The sequence below is a fragment of the Pristiophorus japonicus genome, chromosome 18, assembly GCF_044704955.1.
Source record: "Pristiophorus japonicus isolate sPriJap1 chromosome 18, sPriJap1.hap1, whole genome shotgun sequence".
Lineage (NCBI taxonomy): Eukaryota > Metazoa > Chordata > Chondrichthyes > Pristiophoridae > Pristiophorus > Pristiophorus japonicus.
Window position 1 is genome coordinate 32881463 of NC_091994.1, and position 24337 is coordinate 32905799.

Below are 24337 nucleotides of genomic sequence, written 5' to 3' on the forward strand. Positions count from 1 at the left end.
TACATTCATCAGCTTCCAATCTTCTAATGGTGCAACTTGATCTCCATGCCCTTCATTTGAGCAGTGAAAAATATTTTCTTTCAGTTCATCAAAGATACAGGGGATGAAATTCTCCTGCTATCCCACCTCGCGAAGGTGGCCGCCCCCAAATGGGCCGCTCCTGAATTTCGCCCCCACAGTTTCTTTTTGTTTCCTTCAAATCTAACAATAGCTACCATCTCTCATTTCTGGCTCCAACCTTAGTCCTTCTTAAATCTATTAACATTCTTCTTCACACTATCTCAAGGTACCACATCTCCATTGGCAAAGCTGTCTTTAGGGAGATTGGGTTTATATTTTGTCCCAAACCCTTATCCTCCTCAAATACTCTTACCAAAATCCAAGTGCTACCCATGGCCTTATTGTGAGGGTTAAGCTACATTCAAAGAATGAGAAACCCGTACCCAAAATATGTGAAATAACATGTTTCTTTCCTTCCTATCACTTGCTCAACTAAGCTAAACAACATTATTACCTCTGCACAGATAAAAGACCCACTGCCTGTAGCTGTATCAATGCTGCTTCTAACATGGAGATGCAATAGAATCCTGACAATTACTGTTGCTCTGATTTCTTTTCCCACCATCCCGTAGAGGCACTGGGCTTCCAGTCAGGGACTTCTGGCGATAACATGAGTAAGACAGTATTTAATGAGGGTCAAGAACTTGGATGCTTCCACTGTTCTTATTCTGGCCCTGCAATAAATGATGCCAAATTAAATTAATCACAAAGATCCAAAAGATATATACAGATGAGGCTGACTATTCGGCTTATCCTTCCATAGAAACCGAGAACTCCCCACCCACCCCCAACAATATCTAACTCTTGAATGCTTTGAGAATGTTTCCTTCTATTGCACTACCCAGAAGTTATTGCAAGTAATTGTTTGCATGAAGGAGTGCTTTCTGGTGTCAGTCCTATCTTGCCTTTACTAGTTTGTATCTATGTCCCTTTATCCTGCAGTTCTGTTTTACCTTAAAATTGTGATTTAAATGTAATCTTTCTACCTCACTTAGTATCTGTTTCCCTTTGGTATCTTTATATAAGGCTGCTCTTATTTCCCTCTAGTGAAGACTGGAACCTCTGAATTCTTCTAGCCTTTCCTCATAAAGTTCTCAGATTCCAGAGATTAGCCCTTTGGACTTTCTCTGCAATAGTTCCAGTGTTGAGATGTTTACTCTGTCAGGACCAGAACTTGATGTGGCCTTAGCAGAGCATTAAAAACGACAACCGCAGACCTGACATGGCATTAAAGCTCAGCATTCTCTTTACTGCGTTGATTGATGGACGTGCTAAGTGTAGAATCCGCTATCACTTCCGGATCGCTTTCAGTCTCTCTCATAACCAGTTCAACACCATTCATTCAGTGTGTCTGCTATTCTTTCAGTGTGTAATACTTTGCACTTACCTGTATTGAATTACATCTGCCATATTTCTGCCCAATTGCATAGGTGTTGTTTGTTTATTTTTCTCTCCCCACTGTAGTCTGCTGGACTCCGGAGAAAATGCAGAGAGTAACGCAAAAAGTGCCAAGTTCGTTTTTGGGGAGAACATGAGTGAGAGGGTACTGGTGAGTGTAGCAAATTAAATACTTCATTCATGATCTATCTTATATTCTCTTAATTTTGTTGTACAGATGGTTGCAAGTTATTGTCCATGTGCCAAGTAGCAGAAGAGCACTATAACACATAACTGGTTTATTCTGACAACTGCTGTTGAATATTTTTAAGTTTTTTCTAGCTTGGTGTGGTACAGTCATTAATCTGATAGCTGACGTTTGTAAGGATTGCTATATTTGAATATAACTTGCAATAAGAACATAAGTAGTAGGAGCAGAAGTAGGCAAACACGGCCCCTCGAGCCTGCTCCACCATTTAATACGATCATGGCTGATCTGATCATGGACTCGGGTCCACTTCCCCGCTCGCTCCCCATAACTCCTTATTCCCTATCGGTTAAGAGACTGTCTATCTCTGTCTTAAATTTATTCAATGTCCCAGCTTCCACAGCTTTCTTGAGGCAGCGAATTCCACAGATCGACAACCTTCTGAGAAAAGAAATTTCTCCACATCTCAGTTTTAAATAGGCGGTCCCTTATTCTAAGATTATGCTCCCTAGTTCTAGTCTTCCCCCATCAGAGGAAACATTCTCTCTGCATCCACCTTGTCGAGCCCCCTCATAATCTTATACGTTTCGATAAGATCACCTCTCAATCTTCTGAATTCCAGTGAGTAGAGGCCCAACCTACTCAACTTGTCCTCATAAGTCAACCCCCTCATCTCCGGAATCAACCGAGTGAACCTTCTCTGAACTGCCTCCAAAGCAAGTATATCCTTTCATAAATACGGAAACCAAAACTGCACGCAGTATTCCAAGTGTGACCTCACCAATATCCTGTATAACTGTAGCAAGACTCCCGTGCTTTTATACTCCGTCTCCTTTGCAATAAAGGCCAAGATTCCATTGGCCTTCCTAATCACTTGCTGTACCTGCTTACTAACCTTTTGTGTTTCATGCACAAGTACCCCCAGATCCCGCTGAAATGCAGCACTTTGCAATCTTTCTCCATTTAATTGATAACTTGCTCTTTGATTTTTTTCTGCCAAAATGCATGACCTCACACTTTCCAACATTATACTCCATCTGCCAAATTTTTGCCCACTCACTTTGACTGTCTATGTCCTTTTGCAGATTTTTTGTGTCCTCACACATTGCTTTTCCTCCCATCTTTGTATCGTCAGCAAACTTGGCTACGTTATACTCGGTCCCTTCTTTCAAGTCGTTGATATAGATTGTAAATAATTGGGGTCCCAGCACTGCTCCCTGCGGCACCCCACTGGTTACTAATTGCCAACCCGAGAATGATCCATTTATCCTGACTCTCTGTTTTCTGTTCGTTAGCCAATCCTCTATCTATGCTAATATATTACCCCCAACCCCGTGAACTTTTAATTTGTGCAATAACCTTTTATGTGGCATCTTGTCAAATGCCTTCTGGAAGTCCAAATACACCACATCCACTGGTTTCCCCTTATCCACCCTCTTTGTTACATCTTCAAAGAATTCCAGCAAATTTGTCAAACATAACATCCCCTGCATAAATCCATGCTGACTCTGCCTGACCGAATTATGCTTTTCCAAATGTCCTGTTACTGTTTTAATAATGGCCTCCAACATTTTCCCAATCACAGATGTTTGGCTAACTGGTCTATAGTTTCCTGCTTTTTGTCTGCCTCCTTTTTTAAATAGGGGCGTTACATTTGCAGTTTTCCAATCTGTTGGGACCTCCCCAGAATCCAGGGAATTTTGGTAAATTACAACCAGTGCATCCACTATCCCTGCCGCTACTTCTCTTAGGACCCTAGAATGCAAGCCATTAGGTCAATGAAGTAATAATACAGGAGAATTACTAACTGCAAGGGAATTACATTTGCAGAGTTTGCCACGGTCAGGTGATGCAAGCAATGAAAGCAACAAAGATCAGCTATTTGGAGAAAGTGTAGCTGCTGCATCTGGATCTGTGTCGGAACCATTACAGGAAACAATGCCAGAGAAAGGTAACGACTGGTTAGGTAAGGGATTTAAAAATGGTTACCCTAACCTTTAACTCAGTATATTGTATCTGCCAACAATGTCTCGTTCGTTATGCATTCAACCTCTACATATAAATGGAAGCTCCCATCATAAAGAAAAAAATACTGGGCCAAAAATAGCGATTGGAGGCTTCCTGCGGGAGGATGCCTCCGACCGAATTTTCTTTTACGAAAGTACCTGGTGGTCCCGGAGGAACGAACACTTGCGCTCCGAGGCCTCGATGCGCAGCCCAGCGTATGCACATCCTGGGATCATATGGGCCTGGACCACCAATCACAATGTAGTATTATCATTCATAGTAATGGGAGCTCCGAGCTCCCAATAATATCAATGAGAATACCTCTCAAATCAAATCAAATAAAACACAAACATAAATTAAACAAAACCTCACTTTTTTTAAATGAATATAAATTGCATTAAATTAAATGTTTGAGAAAAAAATATTTTTTTGTAAATTTATTTTTAATGTTTTAATGTTAAAAATAAACTTGCCTTCATAAACCAGGGTTTTTAATATAAAAATAAGTAATAACATTTATTTTTCTATCTATTAAAACTCTTAACCCTGCTTTTACCAGGCATAAGAGTTTGAAGGACATTCGCTGGGCAATAGCCCAACTCTCCGCCTGTGAAGGCCCTTCTCCCAGTGATGCGAGCTATATGTCAAAAGTATCGCAAATGCCAGATTTAGGCGCATGCACATCATACGCACCTGGAGAGGCCGTTATTCTATCAAAGGCTGTATTTCTCCCATTTTGACATATTTTGAATGTTCCCTCTAATTTTCTTTTGGCCCTTTAACAGGCTGCGTGGTCCATTCAAAGTTCCATGCATACGCAGTTTTTCAATTTAAAAGCTGGCTGTCCGGCTGCGTGGAACCTCCAGTGCACAACCACGCAGCTTAAAGGGAACATTGTATACAGCCCCCTGACAGCTTCTCTCCTATGACCAGCCCTGTGCAGTATATTAACACTTGCTCCTCCGTGAGCAGCTTGGTTATTTACAGGATAGGTAAGTATTCAATACTGCAGCTTCAAAACTTGTACATTTGTTATGCTCACAAACTTGTCAATTAAAATTTTCTCTTTCATTCTCTTCATACAAATTAGTTTTTCATTGTTATAAGTTGTCATTTTTACAAAATCCTTCAACATATTTCCTTAAGACTCATCCCTCACGAATATTCTTTGGAAAATTAGATTGCGGTATGCACGTCCGGTGTACGGTGTTTGCTGCCTATATTCACCTCATGCCAAATTATATAAACCCTGCCAAAGCTTTGCCCTCTTGCTGTGTGGTATTCTGCACAGTGAAAAGTTTAAACTATCTTCAGGGGTGTTACGGAGAGAGCTGCGAAAATAGAGAGATCAGTGGTAGGATCCTACCTTTGGCTAATTTTTTTTGAATTAATAGGAATCCTGTTTTCCAAATATTTTGAAAAGTATGGGTTAGGGCTGCACCAACTTAACATTCAATATTAGTACGAAACTGATGATCAGTGTTGGTAGCATTGGTCATAAACTGATGGGTTCAAATGCCATAAGAGGTCTGAGACTCCAGCGCAATACTGATGGAGTGCTGGATTGTTAGAGATGCCTTCCTTGGATGAGACTTTAAACAAGTCCAGTCAACCTTTGATAGATGTTAAATATATTTGGGGGAGGGGGAAAGATTAATTGGTCATTCTCATTTGCTGTTGTGGGATGATAGCACAGAATGGGTGCTGCATTTGTTGATGTAACAACAGTTGCTGCACTGGAAGAGAAATTCATCATGTGAAGAAGCACTTTGAAACCTGATCAAGTCCCAAATAGATGCAAGTATTAATTAACTTCTGTTTAATACCAGTAAACAATGTGACAGAATCACTGGAGGAGTCTGCAGCTGCTTATACCAAAGCAACAGCGAAGAAATGTTTGTTGGAAAAAGTGGAAGTTATCACTGGAGAGGAAGCAGAGAGTAATGTCTTACAGGTATGTGATTGAAACTCCAAAAATGTCTGTTGTTTGCAGTTGATTTGACTACTCCTTAGAACGTGCTGCCCGTTCTACTGAATTGATGCGGTAAATTTTAAAATCTTTATATTTTCCCTCTTTGTAGCTGTCCCAGCTGGAAGCCTGCTCCCAAGGTCGCGACTGATAAGCATGCAAAAGCAGCCTCTGGTGATTATCCATCCAGTTCTTCATAGGAACAGGCATAGCTCATTTGGCTCATTGAGTCTACTTGGCCATTTTGTTAGCAATGACAGTTGCTTCAACGGCTACCACACGTTAAAAAAAATCCACGCACAGGCATCTTCCACCCTTCAAGATGTAGTTTGGTATCCGGAATATTAGGTCCTTCATTGAAACGCCTGTGAACTCATCCCTTTTCGGCTTGGAAGCAAGTCATCCTCGTTTCGAGGGACTGCCTAATGATGAAGACCTAATCTTCTTAATCCCAGTTACCTCCCCCTTTTTCATTTCTTTTCTTTTTTTGAAACATGAAGAAAGGCTTATGGTTCACTAACCATTTCAGAGTTTGATTCCATGTAGGAGTAATGTTAAGAGTAATCTTATCCAAGCACTTGCTTCTTATAAGCCATCACCTGGTAACATACCTGAATTCTTTCTTTTATCTGTCATCAGTAACAGTTCATTCTGATGCTGGCACACTCGAAAGATGTTATGTTATGTTCAAGTATTGCCTGCAATCCTTCATAAAGATCTTAAGCTCTGTAAAAGAGTTTTTTCTGAGTTTTATACATATATGGTCATTGGTGTAAACCTTGAGTTTTAGAATTAGTTTTATTATACGAACAGAAGAAGAAACATTATAAAAAAAGGAGCAGGAGTAGGCCATTTGGTCTGTCTATCAAGCCTGCTCCGCCATTCAATAAGATCATGGCTGAACTTTTCCATCAACTCAACTTTCCTGCCCTATTCCTATATCTCTCGATTCCCTTAGTGTCCAAAAATCTATCGATCTTTGGTCTTGAATATACTCATCGACTGAGCATCCACAGCCCTCTTGGGGTAGAGAATTCCAAAGATTCACCACCCTCTGAGTGAAGACATTTCTCCTCATCTCAGTCCTAAATGGCTACCTCTTATCCTGAGAATATGACTCCTAGTTTTAGCCAGGGAAAAAAGCCTCTCAGCATCTGCCCTGTCAAGCCCTCTAAGAATTTTATACATTTCAATAAGATCACCTCTCATTCTTCTAAACTCCAGAGAATATAGGCCTCTTCTACCCACAGGACAGCCTTCTCATCGAAGGAGTCAATCTAGTGCACCTTTGTTGCATTCCCTCCAAGGCAAATATATCCTTCCTTAGGTAAGGACAGCAAAACTGTACACAGTACCCCAGGTGTGGTCTCACCAAAGCCCTATATAATTGCAGCAAGACTTTCGTACTCTTATACTCCAAACCCCTTGAATAAAGACAAATATACAATTTGCCTTCCGAATCGCTTGCTGTACCTGCATGGTAACTTTCTGTGATGTTTGTTGTATTAAGCTAATCAGTTGAAATGTGAGTTGAGTGATGCGCTGAGTGAACATCTTTCCTTGTGGCTGGTGGTTGATGTAGGTATCCTAACCCAGACTTGTACATCTTGTAGGTCCTGGCATTACATATTTTCCATGAGTACACTTATTCCAGACTTTCATTTCTAAATATTTTGGTTTTCCTCATAGAATGTAGGATGTAGATTTGATGTTACATGTGTCTCCTAAGACTTGAGAACGCCAGCCATCTGCATGGAGTGGGATGCAAGACCTTTGATGCTCTTGCAGCTTAACTTTCTCCAGAGACAATCTATTGTCCCAGAACTTTGATATCAACCAGAGTGAGGTTTCGAGACAAGTATTAAGTCGATTGCAAATGAATGGTCCACAGCCTATGTCTCGCCTCAGAATAGTTGACCTTTTTCTGAGGAACAATGAATGTGAGGTGTGTGGGATCTAGCCACGTCTGTTATGGCACATATGAAAACTTTGAGCAGCGTAGTTAGATGTTATTCAAGGACTAAGCTTATGGAAAATAAAACAGATTTATTAACCTGCCACAGTGAAACCCAAAGTTAGCAGGAATTCTTACAGGTGGATGCTATCCAAGTATGGTGGTACTGTCATCAGAAATTGCTCGATATCAGAGTGCAAAATGTTGCAGCAGGTGTGAGCAAAAATGCATGGCCAGCTGCATAAGTGGGCTCTCTACCAGGTGTCCAACTCTTGACTTATTGAGGTGTAGATGGTAGGAAGTAAAGTAGACAGAGATTCTATGTATTGTCATTTTCGCCAATCACATCTCCAGATTTGTGAGCAGGCAGCTTGCTAAGAACGCCCAAGGGAAGGAGTGATGCCCTGTTGCCGGCTAAACACACTTCCATTCATATGTTCCCAGAAGAGACCTGAAAGCACCCTCCCAACTAAGGAAAGACCCTGTCAACATTCAATATTTAGTGTTCCTGAAATTTATAGCACTTGGTAGATCTTTAAAGTATATATCTGAAGTACCAAAAAGCAAGAAATCCATGTAACCTTTGCTGAATTCAACACATTTTTAAACACTTGAATCCTCAGAGCCTAAGGTTGCTGGGATTATCCTGCAGTATGCAAGCAGGTTTTTATATGCATTGCCATATTTTCCTTTCATAAAATCTAAGTATGGCAAACACGAGACAAAATGTTATTGGATATATTAAAACTAAGCATTGGTTGGTCCATCTTAAAGCCCCAATCTCTGGCTCGCCCCATTCTCTCCCTCACCCCAATCTCTATCCGAGATAAGGCTGAGATTAAGAGCCACTAGGAGTGAGGCCAGTTGGATACGACATTGCAGAGGGCAGAAGAGGATTAAAAAAAATTTAAATAGCAATAAATATTTTTAGGTTGATGCTGTGAGGCTGGCCAAGAGGAATAAGAGTACAGTGTTAAAATATAAAATCTTCAAATATCTAAAGGGCGGCAATTAATATTTACATTTTAGAGTAGTCAAATTTACAATAACTCAACAGATGGAGCTCTACAAAAATTTTGGCACGGCTTCACTGTGCCAAGTGGTGGTGTGACAGGCAAGTTATAAAATGAATATCAAAAGTATTATGAGAGCACCACCTACTGATGCCATGGAAACATCAATGCTAAGCCTAACAGTCTAGTGTGACCATTTTAACATTGGAATCTCCGTAGGAAATGTATACATAGCACTTCTCAGTGTAGCAAGAAGCCTATGTAAGAATTTTAATATGTTATCGAGACTGAAAGAGTGAGGAAATAGTATTGGGTAACCTACATTTGGTATGACCTTCCTTCTTTGAATGTAGTTTGAATTCCATTAACAAAGCTACCTTCATATCTGCCCATCTGACTTAAAGCTATGTTCATGTCTGTTTCTTATTATACCAATTCCGTCTATCTACTGTTACCTCCTTCAAATCAGATACATAAATAGAATGATGCCATAAAAACAGTGGGACTAAGGAAGACTTATGTGCTTCACATGGATGCTGTGTAGTGCCAACTTCTTAAAGGGACGCTGTATATCTTAGCCCCACCCCACCCTTTTGAATGACTATAGTCATTTGTACATAAAAATGAATAAAAAATGAGAGCGTGCCAAAATTAGGTTTTATCATTTTTTCCCGTGCCTCTCGTACCTGCCTTCTGCTTTACTCTGCTCTGGTGGCATAGCTAAGACCAGGAGCACGCTGTGCGGGTCCCCAATTTGGTGCGCTATGCATTGGCAAAAGATATCAGTCACCACTCAGAATGCCTCAGATATGACTGATATCAGCTCGGCCATCTAGTAAGAAGAGCCTAGCGAAGGTCAGCCTCCATTCAGGAGCCTCCAGAGTGCGAGAACTATAGAAGGGCCAGTGGAAGGAGAGCAAGCAAGAGGACGCTTCAACTAGGTCAACTTTTCAAGTGGGAATAAATGATTATAAACAGATTTTTTGTGAATTTAACAGTTTGGTGAAAGATGGGCTTTTAAGTTTCATGATGATTTTTAATTTTTTTCTTTTCATAGCTGAATATAACTCCATGTAGGGTGTGGATGTTTCCCTGGCAATTGTGGGAGGGCAATATTTCTTGGCTTCAGAATATTCTTGTTTAATTTCAGATTCAATGCAAACTATTTGTGTTTGACAAGACATCACAATCCTGGGTGGAGAGGGGAAGAGGTCTCTTGAGACTCAACGATATGGCATCTGCTGACGATGGAGCCTTGCAGTCAAGGCTAGGTATGAGTTCATCTTCTGTACTGTCCGTTGATGCTATTGATGCTACTTTGTGGCACTTGCTGAAATTAATTTGCTTTTCGTAAATGAAGTTTATAGTCTGTACAAGTAAAAATGTTAGTGTTCTAAACACTGCAATACCTCATAGAAAATGATGGTGGAAATCCAGTTTTGTTTTCTCTTTTTTAAGTACTCTAAAGTATCCAAAACACGTGTGTCCTAATTGAATGGTTGATACCTGCAGCGCCCAATGCTGAACTGATGATCCCCACACACCAGCAAAGTCCCATGTTTGATACTCTTCCTGTCCTGAGTTAGCTGATCTCCGGGTGGGAGGGGAGGGTTGAGGAGAATTTGCAATGACATGGAGTGTTTCTGATTTGCACAGTATATTTGGACTTGTGAAATAACTTGCTTGTAGAAGTGAAAAGCCTTATTTTGTGGGAGGCTCAGCCACGGGAGAGGGACAGACCTGTATCCTGTGTGTAGTCATGCACTAGGAGAAGGATCTTGATTACTCCATGGTACACACTGAAATATTTCCATTATTCATTTTAGCATCGTTCACGCACAATTGGACTAAAATCTAGCTTGATTAGTGCTGCTGCTGCTTAGCACGCGCATAAAAATAGTGTTATGATGTTGTAGATTGTTGTCAGTTCATTTTTCTCCAGTTGAACGGTTTGTATTCTGAGCTCCTTGCGTTGGACTCTGGATATTGAATTCGAGCAAGGCCTTCAGTCTCTCAAAGAAGTAGCTTAGATTAGATACCAATGGTCTTTCACAGTCTATAAGTATATTCTGCTTTCAAACCAGCTAGTTCATTTTCTTTCAGCTTTATGTTTCATGAATCATGGCAAGGGAGAATTGGCACTAGCTGCCAAAGAGCAACTCAACCATATGTCCTGTGTTGTTCATGACTTTAATGTATTTTCTTCAAGGGTTCTTTGCTTAAGAATTCATAGCAACACATTTCTATTAGGAACTAGTTGGTTTATTAGCAAACGGTTTAACAATCGCACTACATATTACCAGTTCATCCACCAGGCTCACAGCCACCTGCCTCATCGTGGACCCCCGAACTCAACTAGCTGGGGTTTTATTAAGACTTGTGAACATCACGTGACTGGCTATGCCAGTCCCAACTCAACAGCTCTACAAACTTGTGAGCATACTCTCACGTGCATACATTACAATAACAAAATTGATATGAACCAAGACTTTTCAACGTATCAGATCGATTTCAGCTGAACACTCACTGACAGCTGCCTACACTAAAACTTACCAGTGCTATAGTGCCGTTGGTACACGGGCACCAATCTGAGCTGAGTATCATCTCAGCCAAATAGAAACACCAGGTTCCTCTAAGGAAGGAACTATTGCTTTATTAGTGCAGAGCCTCCCTTGAAAAGAGGCTCAACACAGAAATTGGGTTGACAGCCAGAAAGTGCACCTGCTAGGGATCAGACCAAGAGCATATAAGTGCAAACATAGAATATAGATACAGGAGTAGGCCATTCAGCGCTTCGAGCCTGCACCACCATTCAATAAGATCATGGCTGATCATTCACCTCAGTACCCCTTTCCTGCTTTCTCTCCATACCCCTTTTTCCCTTTAGCCGTAAGGGCCATATCTCGCTCCCTCTTGAATATATCCAATGAACTGGCATCAACAACTCAGCGGTAGAAAATTCCACAGGTTAACAACTCTCTGAGTGAAGAAGTTTCTCCTCATCTCAGTCCTAAATGGCTTACCCCTTATCCTTAGACTATGTCCCCTGGTTCTGGACTTCCCCAACATCGGGAACATTCTTCCTGCATCTAACCTGTCTAGTCCCGTCAGAATTTTATATTTTTTATGAGATCCCCTCTCATCCTTCTAAACTCCATTGAATACAGGCCCAGTCGATCCAGTGTCTCCTCATAAGTCAGTTCTGCCGGGAATCAATCTGGTGAACCTTTGCTGCACTCCCTCAATAACAAGAACGTCCTTCCTCAGATTAGGAGACCAAAATGGAACACAATATTCCAGGTGAGGCCTCACCAAGGCCCTGTACAATTGCAGTAAGACCTCCCTGCTCCTATAATCAAATCCTCTCGCTATGAAGGCCAACATACCATTTGCCTTCTTCACTGCCTGCTGTACCTGCATGTCATCTTTCAACGACTGATGTACCATGACACCTAGGTCTCGTTGCACCTCCCCTTTTCCTAATCTGCCGCCATTCAGGTAATATTCTGCCTTCGTGTTTTTGCCACCAAAGTGGATAACTTTTAACATTGCCAGTACATCTGCTGTGACAGTGTTCATGGTGAGCCAGATGGGCCTGGAGTCTGAGATGGTTTTCTAGGGTGTAGCAATATTTTAAGGACTGTCCCAGGGACTGGGAGCATGACTAGGATACAGCATAGGTCTATTAGTTATTGCATTTTATAACAGCCAGAAAGAGCATTAGCCACATTGTGCCACGTGTTTGAGGCCCAACTCAAATGCATTACTTGATTGCTGGTGCTGATCATGCTCTTTTTGTTTTGTGCTGCTATTAAAGTAATAGATGTTTAGCAGTGTATCTTTTACTCCTGTTCTAGTTGCTCTCAGCTGCTGGTGACACAGGTAAGACTTGTGGAAGGCTGTCCACATGACTCCAGCATTGTTTTTGTCAATTGTGACATTTTGCACATCAGAATATTGTGATTAATATAAACCAAATTAAAAATGTTACATAGATTCTCAGTGTTTGCAATTTTGCACATTGGCATTGTCAAATCAGTTTATCCTTGGGGAGGGTACAGCACAGATTCACCAGAATACCAGGGCTTAATATGTTAATTTATGAGGTCTGGTTGCATAAACCTGGCTTATATTCCCTTGAGTTTAGAAGTTATGGGGTAATCTAATCAAGGTGTTTTAAATTATTAAGGCATTCGATAGGGTGGTTACAAAGAAACTAACCTCTGGTGGAGGAATCCAGAACAAGAGGGCATAATCTTAAAATTAGAGCTAGGGTCATTTAGGAGTGAATGTAGGAAGCATTTTTTCCACACAACAGTTAGTGGAACTCTAGAATTTGCTCCCTGTGTGGTTGCTAAATTATTTGAAACATCGGCACATATATGGAGTTGAGATACAGCCATGATCTAGTTGAATGGCAGAACAGGCTCAAGGGGCTGAATTGCCAACTCCTGTTTCTGTGATTTGGGACTTTATATACTCCACTTTCAGCTATCAATTTGCAAAATAATATTTCTGCAATGGCTGCATTCTCTTTTACTGATTCTTTAGGTGTAGAGGAAAAATATCCAGAATATTTGCCTGTGTCAGGTAATTTCTGGTATCCTGTCCCACCCAAATACAGTAGTATTCAAGTCTGAATGGCTTGCATTTTATAGAGAATTGAGGGGAAAAAAAGGAAAATGATGTGAAAGTTTAGAGACCAATAATGTGAATAATTGAAGGAAAAAGCTAAGAGGTTAAAAATCAACGTTAAGAGATAATAGCAGCTGTTGGTTGGTCTTGTAAGAAACTCTTCAAACAATTAAACAGCATGTAGATCATGATTTAATGGGGTAGACAGCCATTGCACTGAAAAAGGAAATTGAGTACGGATGTTTTTTGGGGGAAAACTATAGACTAGTCTAAAATCACATGTGGACAAACTCTTAATGTCCATTGTGGGAAAATTCTTGGAATTCATAGTTCATGGTAAAATTAGTATGCACTTAGAAATGAATGGGTTAATCAAGGACAGCAAACATAGATTTATGAAACGCAAGTTGAGTTTTTGAAGAGTTAGTTTGGATGGATAAAAGGATTTAGTGTATCTGGAGTTTCAGAAGGTGTTCATTCAGGTATCTTATAAGAAGCACATATGAACAGACATACAGGCAAACAAACACACACGAGCGCACATAGACATACACAAGGTTAGAAAAATTCATGTGTATGATACAAGAAGAAATGTGGCAGCATGGCTAGAAAGTTGTTTGAAGGATAGTATAAATGGGTGTTGCTTGGATTGGAGAGGGGCTGGAGGTGGGGTACCCAGGAGTCAATGCATACGCTGTATATAGATGACTTGGAATGGGGCGTTGGAAGAACCATATTGAAATTAGCTGATGAACCAAAAATAGTTTCACTTGTCTTGCAATAAAAAACTGAAGTTGAAGTCCCCAGAGTAATGTTGTTATACAGCATGGTGGGAGAAAATCTACTGACAATACACAATATAAATTTCCGAAAGAACCATTGTTCTAATTTTTTGCTCCATAGAATAATGGCAGTGTAACACTTGTATGTGGAGGTTTAACTTTTTTCAAAAGGTTCTGTTGTACTGCTACTTCTACATTGATGCAAAGTGGTTTTGTGTGTGCAACAGTGTCGGTATAACTCAGGAAATTACCCAGAACACTAAAGCTGTGAGATGTGAAACATTTTCCAGGAGGCTGACTCTTTTCTGGTTTTGAGTTCCCACTGAGTGAACTTCAGCTCCTTCCAAAGTATGAGGAAGATGATATCTACACTAAGTAATTGGCCCTTTCACTCGCTTCTCTGTTTCAGGTCATAATAGTATAAAATACTAAAATAAAATAGTATAAAATGTAATTTTGCTGATTAAGGCCAATCTGCAAAACACATGAAAATTTATCGTTGTTGGTGAATTATAAATATTTGTTTCACTCTTTGTCAGCTGTTTAAAATGCTTTAATATCTGTATGACATGGTCTTTATTCCTTCAGTGCTTTTTCTTGCTTTGTTGCAGTGATGCGGACTCAGGGCAGCCTTCGATTGATTCTAAACACCAAACTCTGGGCTCAGATGCAAATTGATAAAGCCAGCGAGAAGAGTATTCGAATCACAGCTATGGATGCGGAGGACCAGGGTGTCAAAGTCTTTCTCATCTCGGTATGTCTCATTAGTGTTTCATTATTGTATTATAAGAACTCAAACTACAGTATTTTTTTAATCAGCTTGTGTCTTTTGCACAGAAATCTATTGCCATGCTTCAGTGTTCAAATTAAACTAATGACAGGCAGAAAGGGAAGAGAGCAGAGAGGCAGAGGGACAGACAGCAGAGGAAGGGACAAATGGAGGAGGAAAGGGGAAAGAAAACCAGAAAATGTTGGAAACACTCAGCATCTGTGGAGTGATCAGACAATTAATGTTTCAGGTGTAGACCATTCAGCAGAAGAGGATTTAAGGAACAAAACAATGGGAAGACGGAGGGAAAAACACAACATACAGGCACACAAACACACACACGAACGCACACGCACATACAGACGCATAGGCACATAAACACATGAGCGTGCATGCACATACAGACGCACAGGCACACAAACACAGGAAAGCGGGTGCACAAACAGACGCACAGGCCAACAAACACACCTGCACACACACGGAGGTAGCCTGACCTATACAGTTCTTAATGGGAGACAGTAGATAATTAAATGGCAACAATGATATTAAAAAGAGATAATGGGTTGCATTATGAGAGAACTTAAAGACTGTTAACAGATACAGAACTATATGAATAACTGGGACACGGACTTGGTGAGGCCACACCTGGAGTATTGTGTACAGTTTTGGTCTCCGAACCTGAGGAAGGACATTCTTGCTATTGAGGGAGTGCAGCGAAGGTTCACCAGACTGATTCCCGGGATGGCGGGACTGACATATCAAGAAAGACTGGATCAACTGGGCTTGTATTCACTGGAGTTCAGAAGAATGAGAGGGGATCTCATAGAAACGTTTAAAATTCTGACGAGTGTAGACAAGTTAGATGCAGGAAGAATGTTCCCAATGTTGGAGAAGTCCAGAACCAGGGGACACAGTCTAAGGATAAGGGGTAAGCCATTTAGGACCGAGATGAGGAGAAACTTATTCACCCAGAGATGGTGAACCTGTGGAATTCTCTACCACAGAAAGTTGTTGAGACCAATTCACTAAATATATTTAAAAAGGAGTTAGATGAAGTCCTTACTACTAGGGGGATCAAGGGGTATGGCGAGAAAGCAGGAATGGAGTACTGAGGTTGCATGTTCAGCCATGAACTCATTGAATGGCGGTGCAGGCTTGAAGGGCCGAATGGCCTACTCCTGCACCTATTTTCTATGTTTCTATGAGCCTAGGCAACAGAACAGAAGGCACGGCCACCAATGCTCAAGAGGGCAGAATTAGAGGAGCGCAGACATCTCGGGCTGGGGAGCATTGTGGGTCTGGAGGAGATTACAGAGATAGGGAGAAATGAGGTCATGGAGGGATTTGAAAATAAGGATGAGAATTTTGAAATCCAGACATTGCTTAATAGGAAGCCAACGTTGGTCAGCAAGCACAGGATGAGCGGGACTTGGTGCATGTTAGAACATAGGCAGTGAGTTTTGGATCACTTCTAGTTTACGTAGGATAGAATGTGGGAGGCCAACCAGGAGTGCAGTGGAAGAGTCAAGTCTAGAGGTAACAAACGCGTGGATGAGCTGAGGCAAGGGCGGAGACGGGTGATGTTACGGAGGTGGAAATAGACGGTCTTAGTTATGCTCTGGATATGTGGTCGAAAGCTCATTTCGAGGTCAAATGTGACCCTAAGGTTGCAAACAGCCTGGTTGCCTGATTCAGCCTCAGACAGAAGTTGGGAAGAGGGATGGGGTCAGTGGCTAGGGAACGCTGTTTGTGGCAGGGACCGAAAACAATGGCTTTGGTCTTCCCGATATTCAATTGGAGAAAATTTCTGCTCAAGAACTGGATGTCGGACAAGCAGTCTGACAATTTAGAGACCGTAGAGGGGTTGAGAGAAGTTCTAGTGAGGTAGAGCTGGGTGTCATCAGCATACATGTGGAAACTGACGCTGTGTTTTCGGATGATGTCGCAAAGGGGCAACATGTAAATGAGAAATAGGAGGGGGCTAAGGATAGATCCTTGGGGGACACCAGAGGTAATGATGCGGGAGCGAGAAGAGAAGTCATTGCAGGTGATTCTCTGGCTTTGGTTAGATAGGTAAGAATGGAACCAGGCAAGTGCAGTCCCACCCAGCTGGATGACAGTGGAGAGGCATTGGAGAAGGATAGAGTGGTCAACTGTGTCAAAGGCTGCAGACAAGTCAAGAAGGACGAGGAGGATAGTTTGCCTTTGTCTAAGCTTAATGATCACAAAGACACTAAAATTGTACCATAAGATGCAAACATATGAATGCGTAATAGTTAAACTAAAATTCCTTCTTCCACTATTTTAGTGGAGACAGTAATCTGTTTTATCCCATGGCATAATCTTGAGACTGATGAGAAATCATGATAATTTATATGTTGCACTCAAATGACAACAGATAAATCATTTGACAACCCCGTTCTCTGCCATCGCCCTGACTCTATTACAAATTTCATTGCTTAAGTCAAGAAATTGCTATGCAGCCTAAAGTTCTGCCTCTTTGGATTCCTCACAGGCCAGTTCAAAGGATGCTGGACAGCTGTATGCAGCACTACATCACCGTATTTTGGCATTGAGAAGTCGTTCTGAGCAGGAACCAGAACCTCCATGCATAGCCTCAGAGTCGGGGGTGACACAGTCAAATGAGGAAGATAGCGATGATGACGATGAAGTTATTGTTCCTGCAACATCAACAAGTGGTAAGTGTGATGTTGGGTGATGATAAGTAATGATGAATTTTTCAAAGCCCATAATTTTTTGGAGAGCACAATAATGTCTGCTGAGCAATTAATTTGAGAAGGAAACTGCAAGTAAAGAACTTCAAGCAGATCTTGTGCTATTCTCAATTTAAAGTATAAGCATGTCACTTATACTTAACTGCAGTCTTCCACCTTCCTTAATGTAAAATCAAAAATCATTTAATGTTTTTGAATATAAAATCAATCTTAATTCATTTGTTTTCCACAAATAAATAGGAACTTGTATCATCCTAGAAGAAACAATGATCTAAGGACACTATCCCTTTAAGAACTTCACACATACAGGGGGCAGTTGACTTATATATAGGCTTCATTATGGGCTGTTCTCGGAGTTTTTTTTGACAACAGAGATCCATTCCCATAGACATAATAAAATGTCATGGATACTTCCCAGCGACCAACTTGAAAGATGCTGTCTTTGGACAATTTACTGAAACACAAAGATAGTTTAGAGGCCGGAAGGTTATCTGGTCTGCAAGTAGTTTTTTTTTTACCTTGATTCCTTCTGGTGCAGAGATCTTGAGGTCGTGACTGCCCACTCCTACATCAGATAGGAAAAAACATGTTGGCAGAGAACATTAATAGAAGCATACTAAAAAAGAAAGGTGCACTGCTGATTATTGTGTTCCATTCAGAGACATAAAAGTGAGTTTATCCTACAGCATTGGTACCAAAGCAGTTTCCACTTCACTGTGGTGCTAAAGTTGATGCAAGTTTGGAGACAAATCAGATTCCATATCACACTTGAGAACCAATAATGAAGTCAAGGTGCCCAGCACAAAGTTACGTCAGTGTGCAGTGTGGTGACGTCATCCAGCTGACATCAAGAATGGGGGAACGTGAGTAAAGCTGTCAGCTAGCTTTGGAATTGCAGATTGAATGCAAGTTTAGAGTGACAATATAAATAGGCTCTGCACACCTGCAGTGAATTCAAGTGAATCGGTTCAGTATGCTCTTGGGAGGATTGAGGCAAGCATTCAATAGGGGGTTATACAATGACTGAGTAATAAATCAGCACATTTCAAGTTTTGAATTTGTTCTTGGGATATGCATAATGATAGGACCACATTTATTGGCTATTCCTAGTTGCCCAAAGAAAATAGAGGTGCACCTTCTCCTTGAACTGCTGCAGTCCTTGTATTGATGATGCTCCCACAATGGTGTTAGGTAGGGAATCCCAGGATATTCACCTAGCTACATTGAAGAAATGGCAGTATGTCCAAGACAGGATAGTGAGAGACCTGAAGAGGAACCTGGAGGTTACGGTGTTCTGTGACATTGCTCATGTCCCTAGTGGTAGAGATTGGAGGGGAGGGAGATGCTGACGAGGTAACCATGGTAAGTTGCACTGCATCCTGTAGATTGTACAAACCATAGCCACCATTCTTTAGTAATGGAGGGTGGTTGTTGAGTCCAATAGCAGGAGCACTGGTGAAGCAAACTGCTCTAAGTTGGATGGTGTTGAGATACCCAAATGTTGCTGCAACTGTACCTATTAACACAAATAGTGATAATTCCATCACATGCCTCACTTGAGCCTTAAGTTGATGGGAAGTGAGCCACTTGTTCCAGATTAACCAGCCTCTGCCCTATTCTTGTAGCCACGATGTTGAAATGGCCTCATGGGCCAAATGGCCTGTTTCTGTGCTGAAACAGTCTGTGGTTCAGTGTCAAATGATCGCCTGAAATCCAGGTATACAACATTTGCCGCTAAAGATTAGATCCAGAATAGCCACTGACTAAGTTCGTTGTTTGATAAGCCAAATAAGGAATTAATATGGTACCACCTAGATACATGCTCTTCTCATAGTGTCAGCCGTGGTTCAGTGGTAACACTCTCACCTCTAAGCCAGAAGGTTATGGGTTCAAGCGCCACTCCAGAAACTTGAGCATAGAATCTAGGCTGACACTCCAGTGCAGTACTGAGGGGGTACTGCACTTTCAGAGATGCCGTCTTTCGATGAGATGATAAATTGAGGGTAAACCTGCCCTTTCAGGTGGACTTAAGATTCCATGACACTATTTTGAAGAGCTGAGGAATTTTCCCTGGTGTGCTGGCCAATATTGATCCCCTAACCTACAACACTAAAAAAGATTATCTAGTCATTATCACATTACTGTTTATGAGAGCTTGCTGTGCTCAAATTGGCTGCCATGTTTCCTACATTACAACAGTGACTACACTTCAAAAAAACTTCATTTGCTGTGAAGCGCTTTGGGACGTCCTGAGGTCGTGAAAAGCACGATATAACTGCAAGTCATTTTTTATTCTTACTCGTTCTTCCGCTGTTTCCTAATTAATATCTGAGTAATTGAAATTTCCCATGATTAATATTCTGAACTTTTTAAAAAGTGTCACTGATTATCTGAAACATTTCCCAGTCTATTTCTCAAAGTCTGTTTCAACCAATAATTTGAAACATAAAGTTGTCATGATTGTATCCAATCTGTTAGTGCCGAGATTTCTTGTACTTGTGTGATATTTGTATTGATAAGTTACTATTCTGTGCTCTGCTAGAGTCGTGTCCTTGAATATTTTGCCGCACAAGAGTATGAATTGATGGTTGTTCTATATTCTCGCCTGATAGATTTGACTGGTTTTCACTTTAGAATACAACACTCAATTTAATTTTAAAACATTTGAGAAAACAGGTTTGAAAAGTAGGTTACCCCAGTGGCCTTTTTATATGGTTGTTGTGCTAAGTCATCTTTTCCTTGGATTTTTTGAATGATATCTCACACACACCTGATATCATTGAATTTTAAGATTCTAATAAAGAAAGGTCTTTCAGAACACAGCCAATGTGGATTAACTAATACTTGTTTCTTTATTAATGCAGGTCCATGTGACACAGATGACAAACAGACTACAGGAAGCACATAGCGACATTGGAATTAATCCGCTTGCAAGTTTTCTGCTCCAGGGTCTTGCAGGCACCTCTGTGGACACCCCAGACCAGTGTTTTTTTTCAGGCAGTGTTGAAGATGAACTCCAGACTGGGCCCAGCACAGCTCACTGGCGGCCTGTGCCTTCCTATTCTTGTGTTTTGTCCGAATTAATGGCTTTCACACCAGTAGACTGAGAAACTGCTGATTTTCAGTTTGGGATGCAAAGGCTCATCATATTGATGAGTGAAACTTGCTCTCTGTCTCTTGAATAGCTCAGCAAGGCACTTCAATTTTCCAATGGGACTTGTCTATTCAGTACAGCCAGTGTGCACGAAGTTCTGGGTTGTAGTTACCAGTGTCCGTCTCTCTCTCACACCCACACATATACACATTTTATGTTCTGGCGGATGAGTGCACAGAGGTCAGATTTTGCATCTTAGAAGAGGAGAATTTGCCAGGATTGCATCTCAAAGCAGCAGTAAAATTAACAGACTTTGACTTACAATGGACTTTAGGCAAAGAGCCCCATTTCTCATTTTTCCAATGTTATTACTGGGATTTGTGTTGTGCTGTTTTTTTTTATTTCTTTAAAGAGTTACGCTTGTGTGTTCACAGAATCCTGCAATTCGGGCTTTTTTGTACACATTAATGTTTTTGTTCTTGAAGTAACCAAGAACGTTGGTAAATTTGGGGGAAAAACACAGGGAGATGCTGGGAGGTTACTGAGCTGTAAATTAAAGTGTGCTTTTCCCTTTACCTGTCTACTTGCTTTTGCAGCAAGCCTTGGAAGCGGAAATGTAATAGTTAAATTTTAGCACAGAAGCAATTAGTATATAATGTTTCCTTGTTCAAAAAAGAAAAAGACAAAAAACCTCCAATTTATTTTTTTTGTTTATTTCTTCAGAAGCGCTCCATGTAGTTTGGGGTTGGATCCGCGTAGGTCAGTTTGTGTTTTCTCTGTCTCTGTAGCTAGTCCTTTTTGGGCTGATAGTAGCTTTCTTTACACTGAATAGTTGAGAGTTCTGAAACAAGAATAGAATAAAACCCATCCTGTCCTCCCCCACCCCCCTCCCAACAGGACCGAGCTGGAAAGTGGTTACTTTCTGCTAAAAGCCTTAGCTCCTAGAGGAAATCATTACTGATGTGGTTGATAAGTTTGTGTAAGATTACTATATCAAAATGTATTTCTGAATTACATTAAACATTTAACAAAACACTCTGCTCATGTTATATAGGTTGTGTGAGGGTGTTGTACTCTTTATCTCTCTTGACTAGTTCTGTTTCCAGAGTGCCAACCTCTACATTTTACAATCCGTAATGTCTGAGTGTCTGAAGCCTGGCTCTTTGTTGAACATTTTGACAGTATTCACAATCTATGAAAGTAGGGTTTAGCAGATGATACCTGTACTAGGTTCCTTGGAGTATCTGCTGGTAATTGGGAAAGGTTTAGTCTAACTTATGCTAAATTTATACATAGGATCTGACCTAAATAGAATTAAACTTTCTTGAAACTTGTCGAAAAATAGTATTTTTGACATTTTTGTTGCAGTCCTGATTTCTTTCACATTGTGAATGACATCAATGTTTTTCTCAAATTTACAACTCATCTTACCCACGATATACAAAGCATTATCAGTTGAAGAGTAAGGGCACTTATGAAATCAAGGCTGCAGTTGTGTAAAAATATAATGCCAAACCTCAGCTACGTGATGGCAGTGATTCCCTAAATATTGAGTTCCCAGTCGTCTTCCAGCTGTGGGGGAGGCATCCAGCAGGGATAGATATATAATAATCGAGGTGGAAAGTGGATATGATGAAGGTCTTCATTGACAGCTACACTACAGAGCACAATGCATTTCAGTTCTTATCCATCCTCTTGCTCTCTGCCCCTCCCCAGCCCTTCTTATAGAATAGTACAGCACAGAAGGAAGCCATTCAGCCCATCGAGTCTGCGCTGGCTCTTTTGAGGAGCATTCCAGTTAGTTCCACTCCCTACTCTTTCCCCATATACCTGCAGTTTTTTTCTCCTTCAAGTATTTATCCAGTTCTCTTTTGAAGGTTATGATTGAATCTGTATCTACTAACCCTATTAGGCAGTGCATTGCAAATCCTAACCACTTGTTGCGTAAAAAGGTGCCAATCACCTTAAATCTGTGCCCTCTTGTTATCGATCCTTCAGCCATTGGAACCAGTTTCTCTTTATTTACTGTATCTAAATCCTTCATGATTTTAAGCACCTTTGTCAAATCTCCTCTTCGCCTTCTCTGCTCCAAGGAGAAAAACCCCAACTTCTCCAGTTTATCCACATCCCTGGAACCATTTTTGTAAATCTCTTCTGTACTCTCTCCAAGACTTCACATCCTTCCTAAAGTGTGGTGACCAGAATTCCACACAATACTCCAGCTGGGGCCGAATTAGTGTTTTATATAGGTTTAGCATAACTTCCTGGCTTTTGTACTCTATGCCTCTATCTATAAAGCCCAGGAACCCACCATAATCATCATAGGCAGTCCCTCGAAATCGAGGAAGACTTGCTTCCACTCTTAAAGTGAGTTCTTAGGTGACTGAACAGTCCAAAACAGGAATTACAGTCTCTGTCACAGGTGTGATAGACAGTCGTTGAAGGAAAGGGTGGGTGGGGAGTCTGGTTTGCCGCACGCTCCTTCCACTGCCTGCGCTTGTTTTCTGCATCTCTCGGCGACGAGACTCGAGGTGCTCAGTGCCTTCCAGGATGCTCTTCCTCCACTTAGGGCAGTCTTTGGCCAGGGACTCCCAGATGTCGGTGGGGATGTTGCATTTTATCAAAAAGGCTTTGAGGGTGTCCTTGAAACGTTTCCTCTGCCCACCATATACTTTATTAACTGCTGTGTTAACAACTTCTGCCACCTTCAAAGATTTGTGCACAACAACCCCAGGTCTCTCTCTTCTTGCACCTACTTTAAAATTGTACCATTTAGTGTGTATTGTCTCTCCTCCTACCAAAATGTATCAGCTGTTGCACTCCTGATCAGTTGCCTTGTATGAAAGAAACCCAGTTTTTCATTTTGCACCTCCCCCTTTAGAATCATACAATGTTACAGCATAGAAATGTGCCATTTAACCCATCTAATCTGCAAGTAAAATAGTCTAATCCCACTTCCCTGCTCACTCCTCATACCCTTGAATATTCAACCAACAGTCGAATTTCCTTTTGAATAAATTTATAGAATCTGCTTCAACTATGACTTGTGTAGAGAATTTCACATTCTAACACTCTGTAAAGAATTTTGTTTAACTCCCTTATAATTCTTTTTGTGTTAACTTAAATTTATACCATCTTGTTATTATCTTGCCGACCAACGGAAACAATCTAACTTATCAAAATCTTGACCTGTAAAAGGACACTCCTTAACCTCCTCAAATCTAGTGAAAAAAGCTCTAACTTCTTTGTTCATAACTAACACCCTCATTCCTAGTGAATTTTTTCCTTTGCCTTACATCCTTATAATGGGGTGCCCAGTACTCCAACTGTAACTTAACTATGGTTGTACAAGTTCAACATTACGTCCATGCTTTTGTATTCGGTACTTCTAGATTTAAAAAAACAAGGATTCTGCTAGCCTTTTTATAACCTTATCTACTTGTACTGACATCTTTAGTGACCTATATATTTGCACCTCTACTCTGTAAAATCTTGCCATTTAAGATGTATTTATTTTTCGTTCTTCCAAATGCATTACTTCACATTTTTCCACATTGAGCTGCATCTACCAACTATCTACCCATTTTGATAGCCTACCTATGTCCTGCATTCCATCACAATCATTATCATGATTTGTCATGTATCATAATTTGGTGTCAGCAGATTCCAATATTTTTCCCTCAACTCCTAAATCCAGGTCATTTACATATATATGAATGGTGTTTCTCAAGGAT

General features: G+C 40.8%; 1 protein-coding gene across 7 annotated transcripts in view; it reads left to right on the forward strand.

The window, feature by feature from the left end:
• ranbp3b (RAN binding protein 3b) overlaps positions 1-21911 on the forward strand; it is a 114715-nt gene extending 92804 nt beyond the window's left edge. For 3 of the 7 annotated variants that reach the window (XM_070859841.1, XM_070859848.1, XM_070859844.1), the window contains 8 exons: positions 1525-1609; positions 3476-3611; positions 5482-5606; positions 9739-9859; positions 14617-14759; positions 17290-17473; positions 19709-19786; positions 20374-21910. In XM_070859841.1, coding sequence (XP_070715942.1) covers positions 1525-1609; positions 3476-3611; positions 5482-5606; positions 9739-9859; positions 14617-14759; positions 17290-17473; positions 19709-19770 — 856 coding nt within the window. In that variant the 3' untranslated portion in view covers positions 19771-19786; positions 20374-21910. Of the gene's footprint in view, positions 1-1524; positions 1610-3475; positions 3612-5481; positions 5607-9738; positions 9860-14616; positions 14760-17289; positions 17474-19708; positions 19787-20373 lie in introns of all 7 variants that reach the window. The other 4 variants (XM_070859842.1, XM_070859845.1, XM_070859847.1 and 1 more) reach the window with 4 other exon arrangements.
• The last annotated feature ends 2426 nt before the right edge of the window (positions 21912-24337 follow it).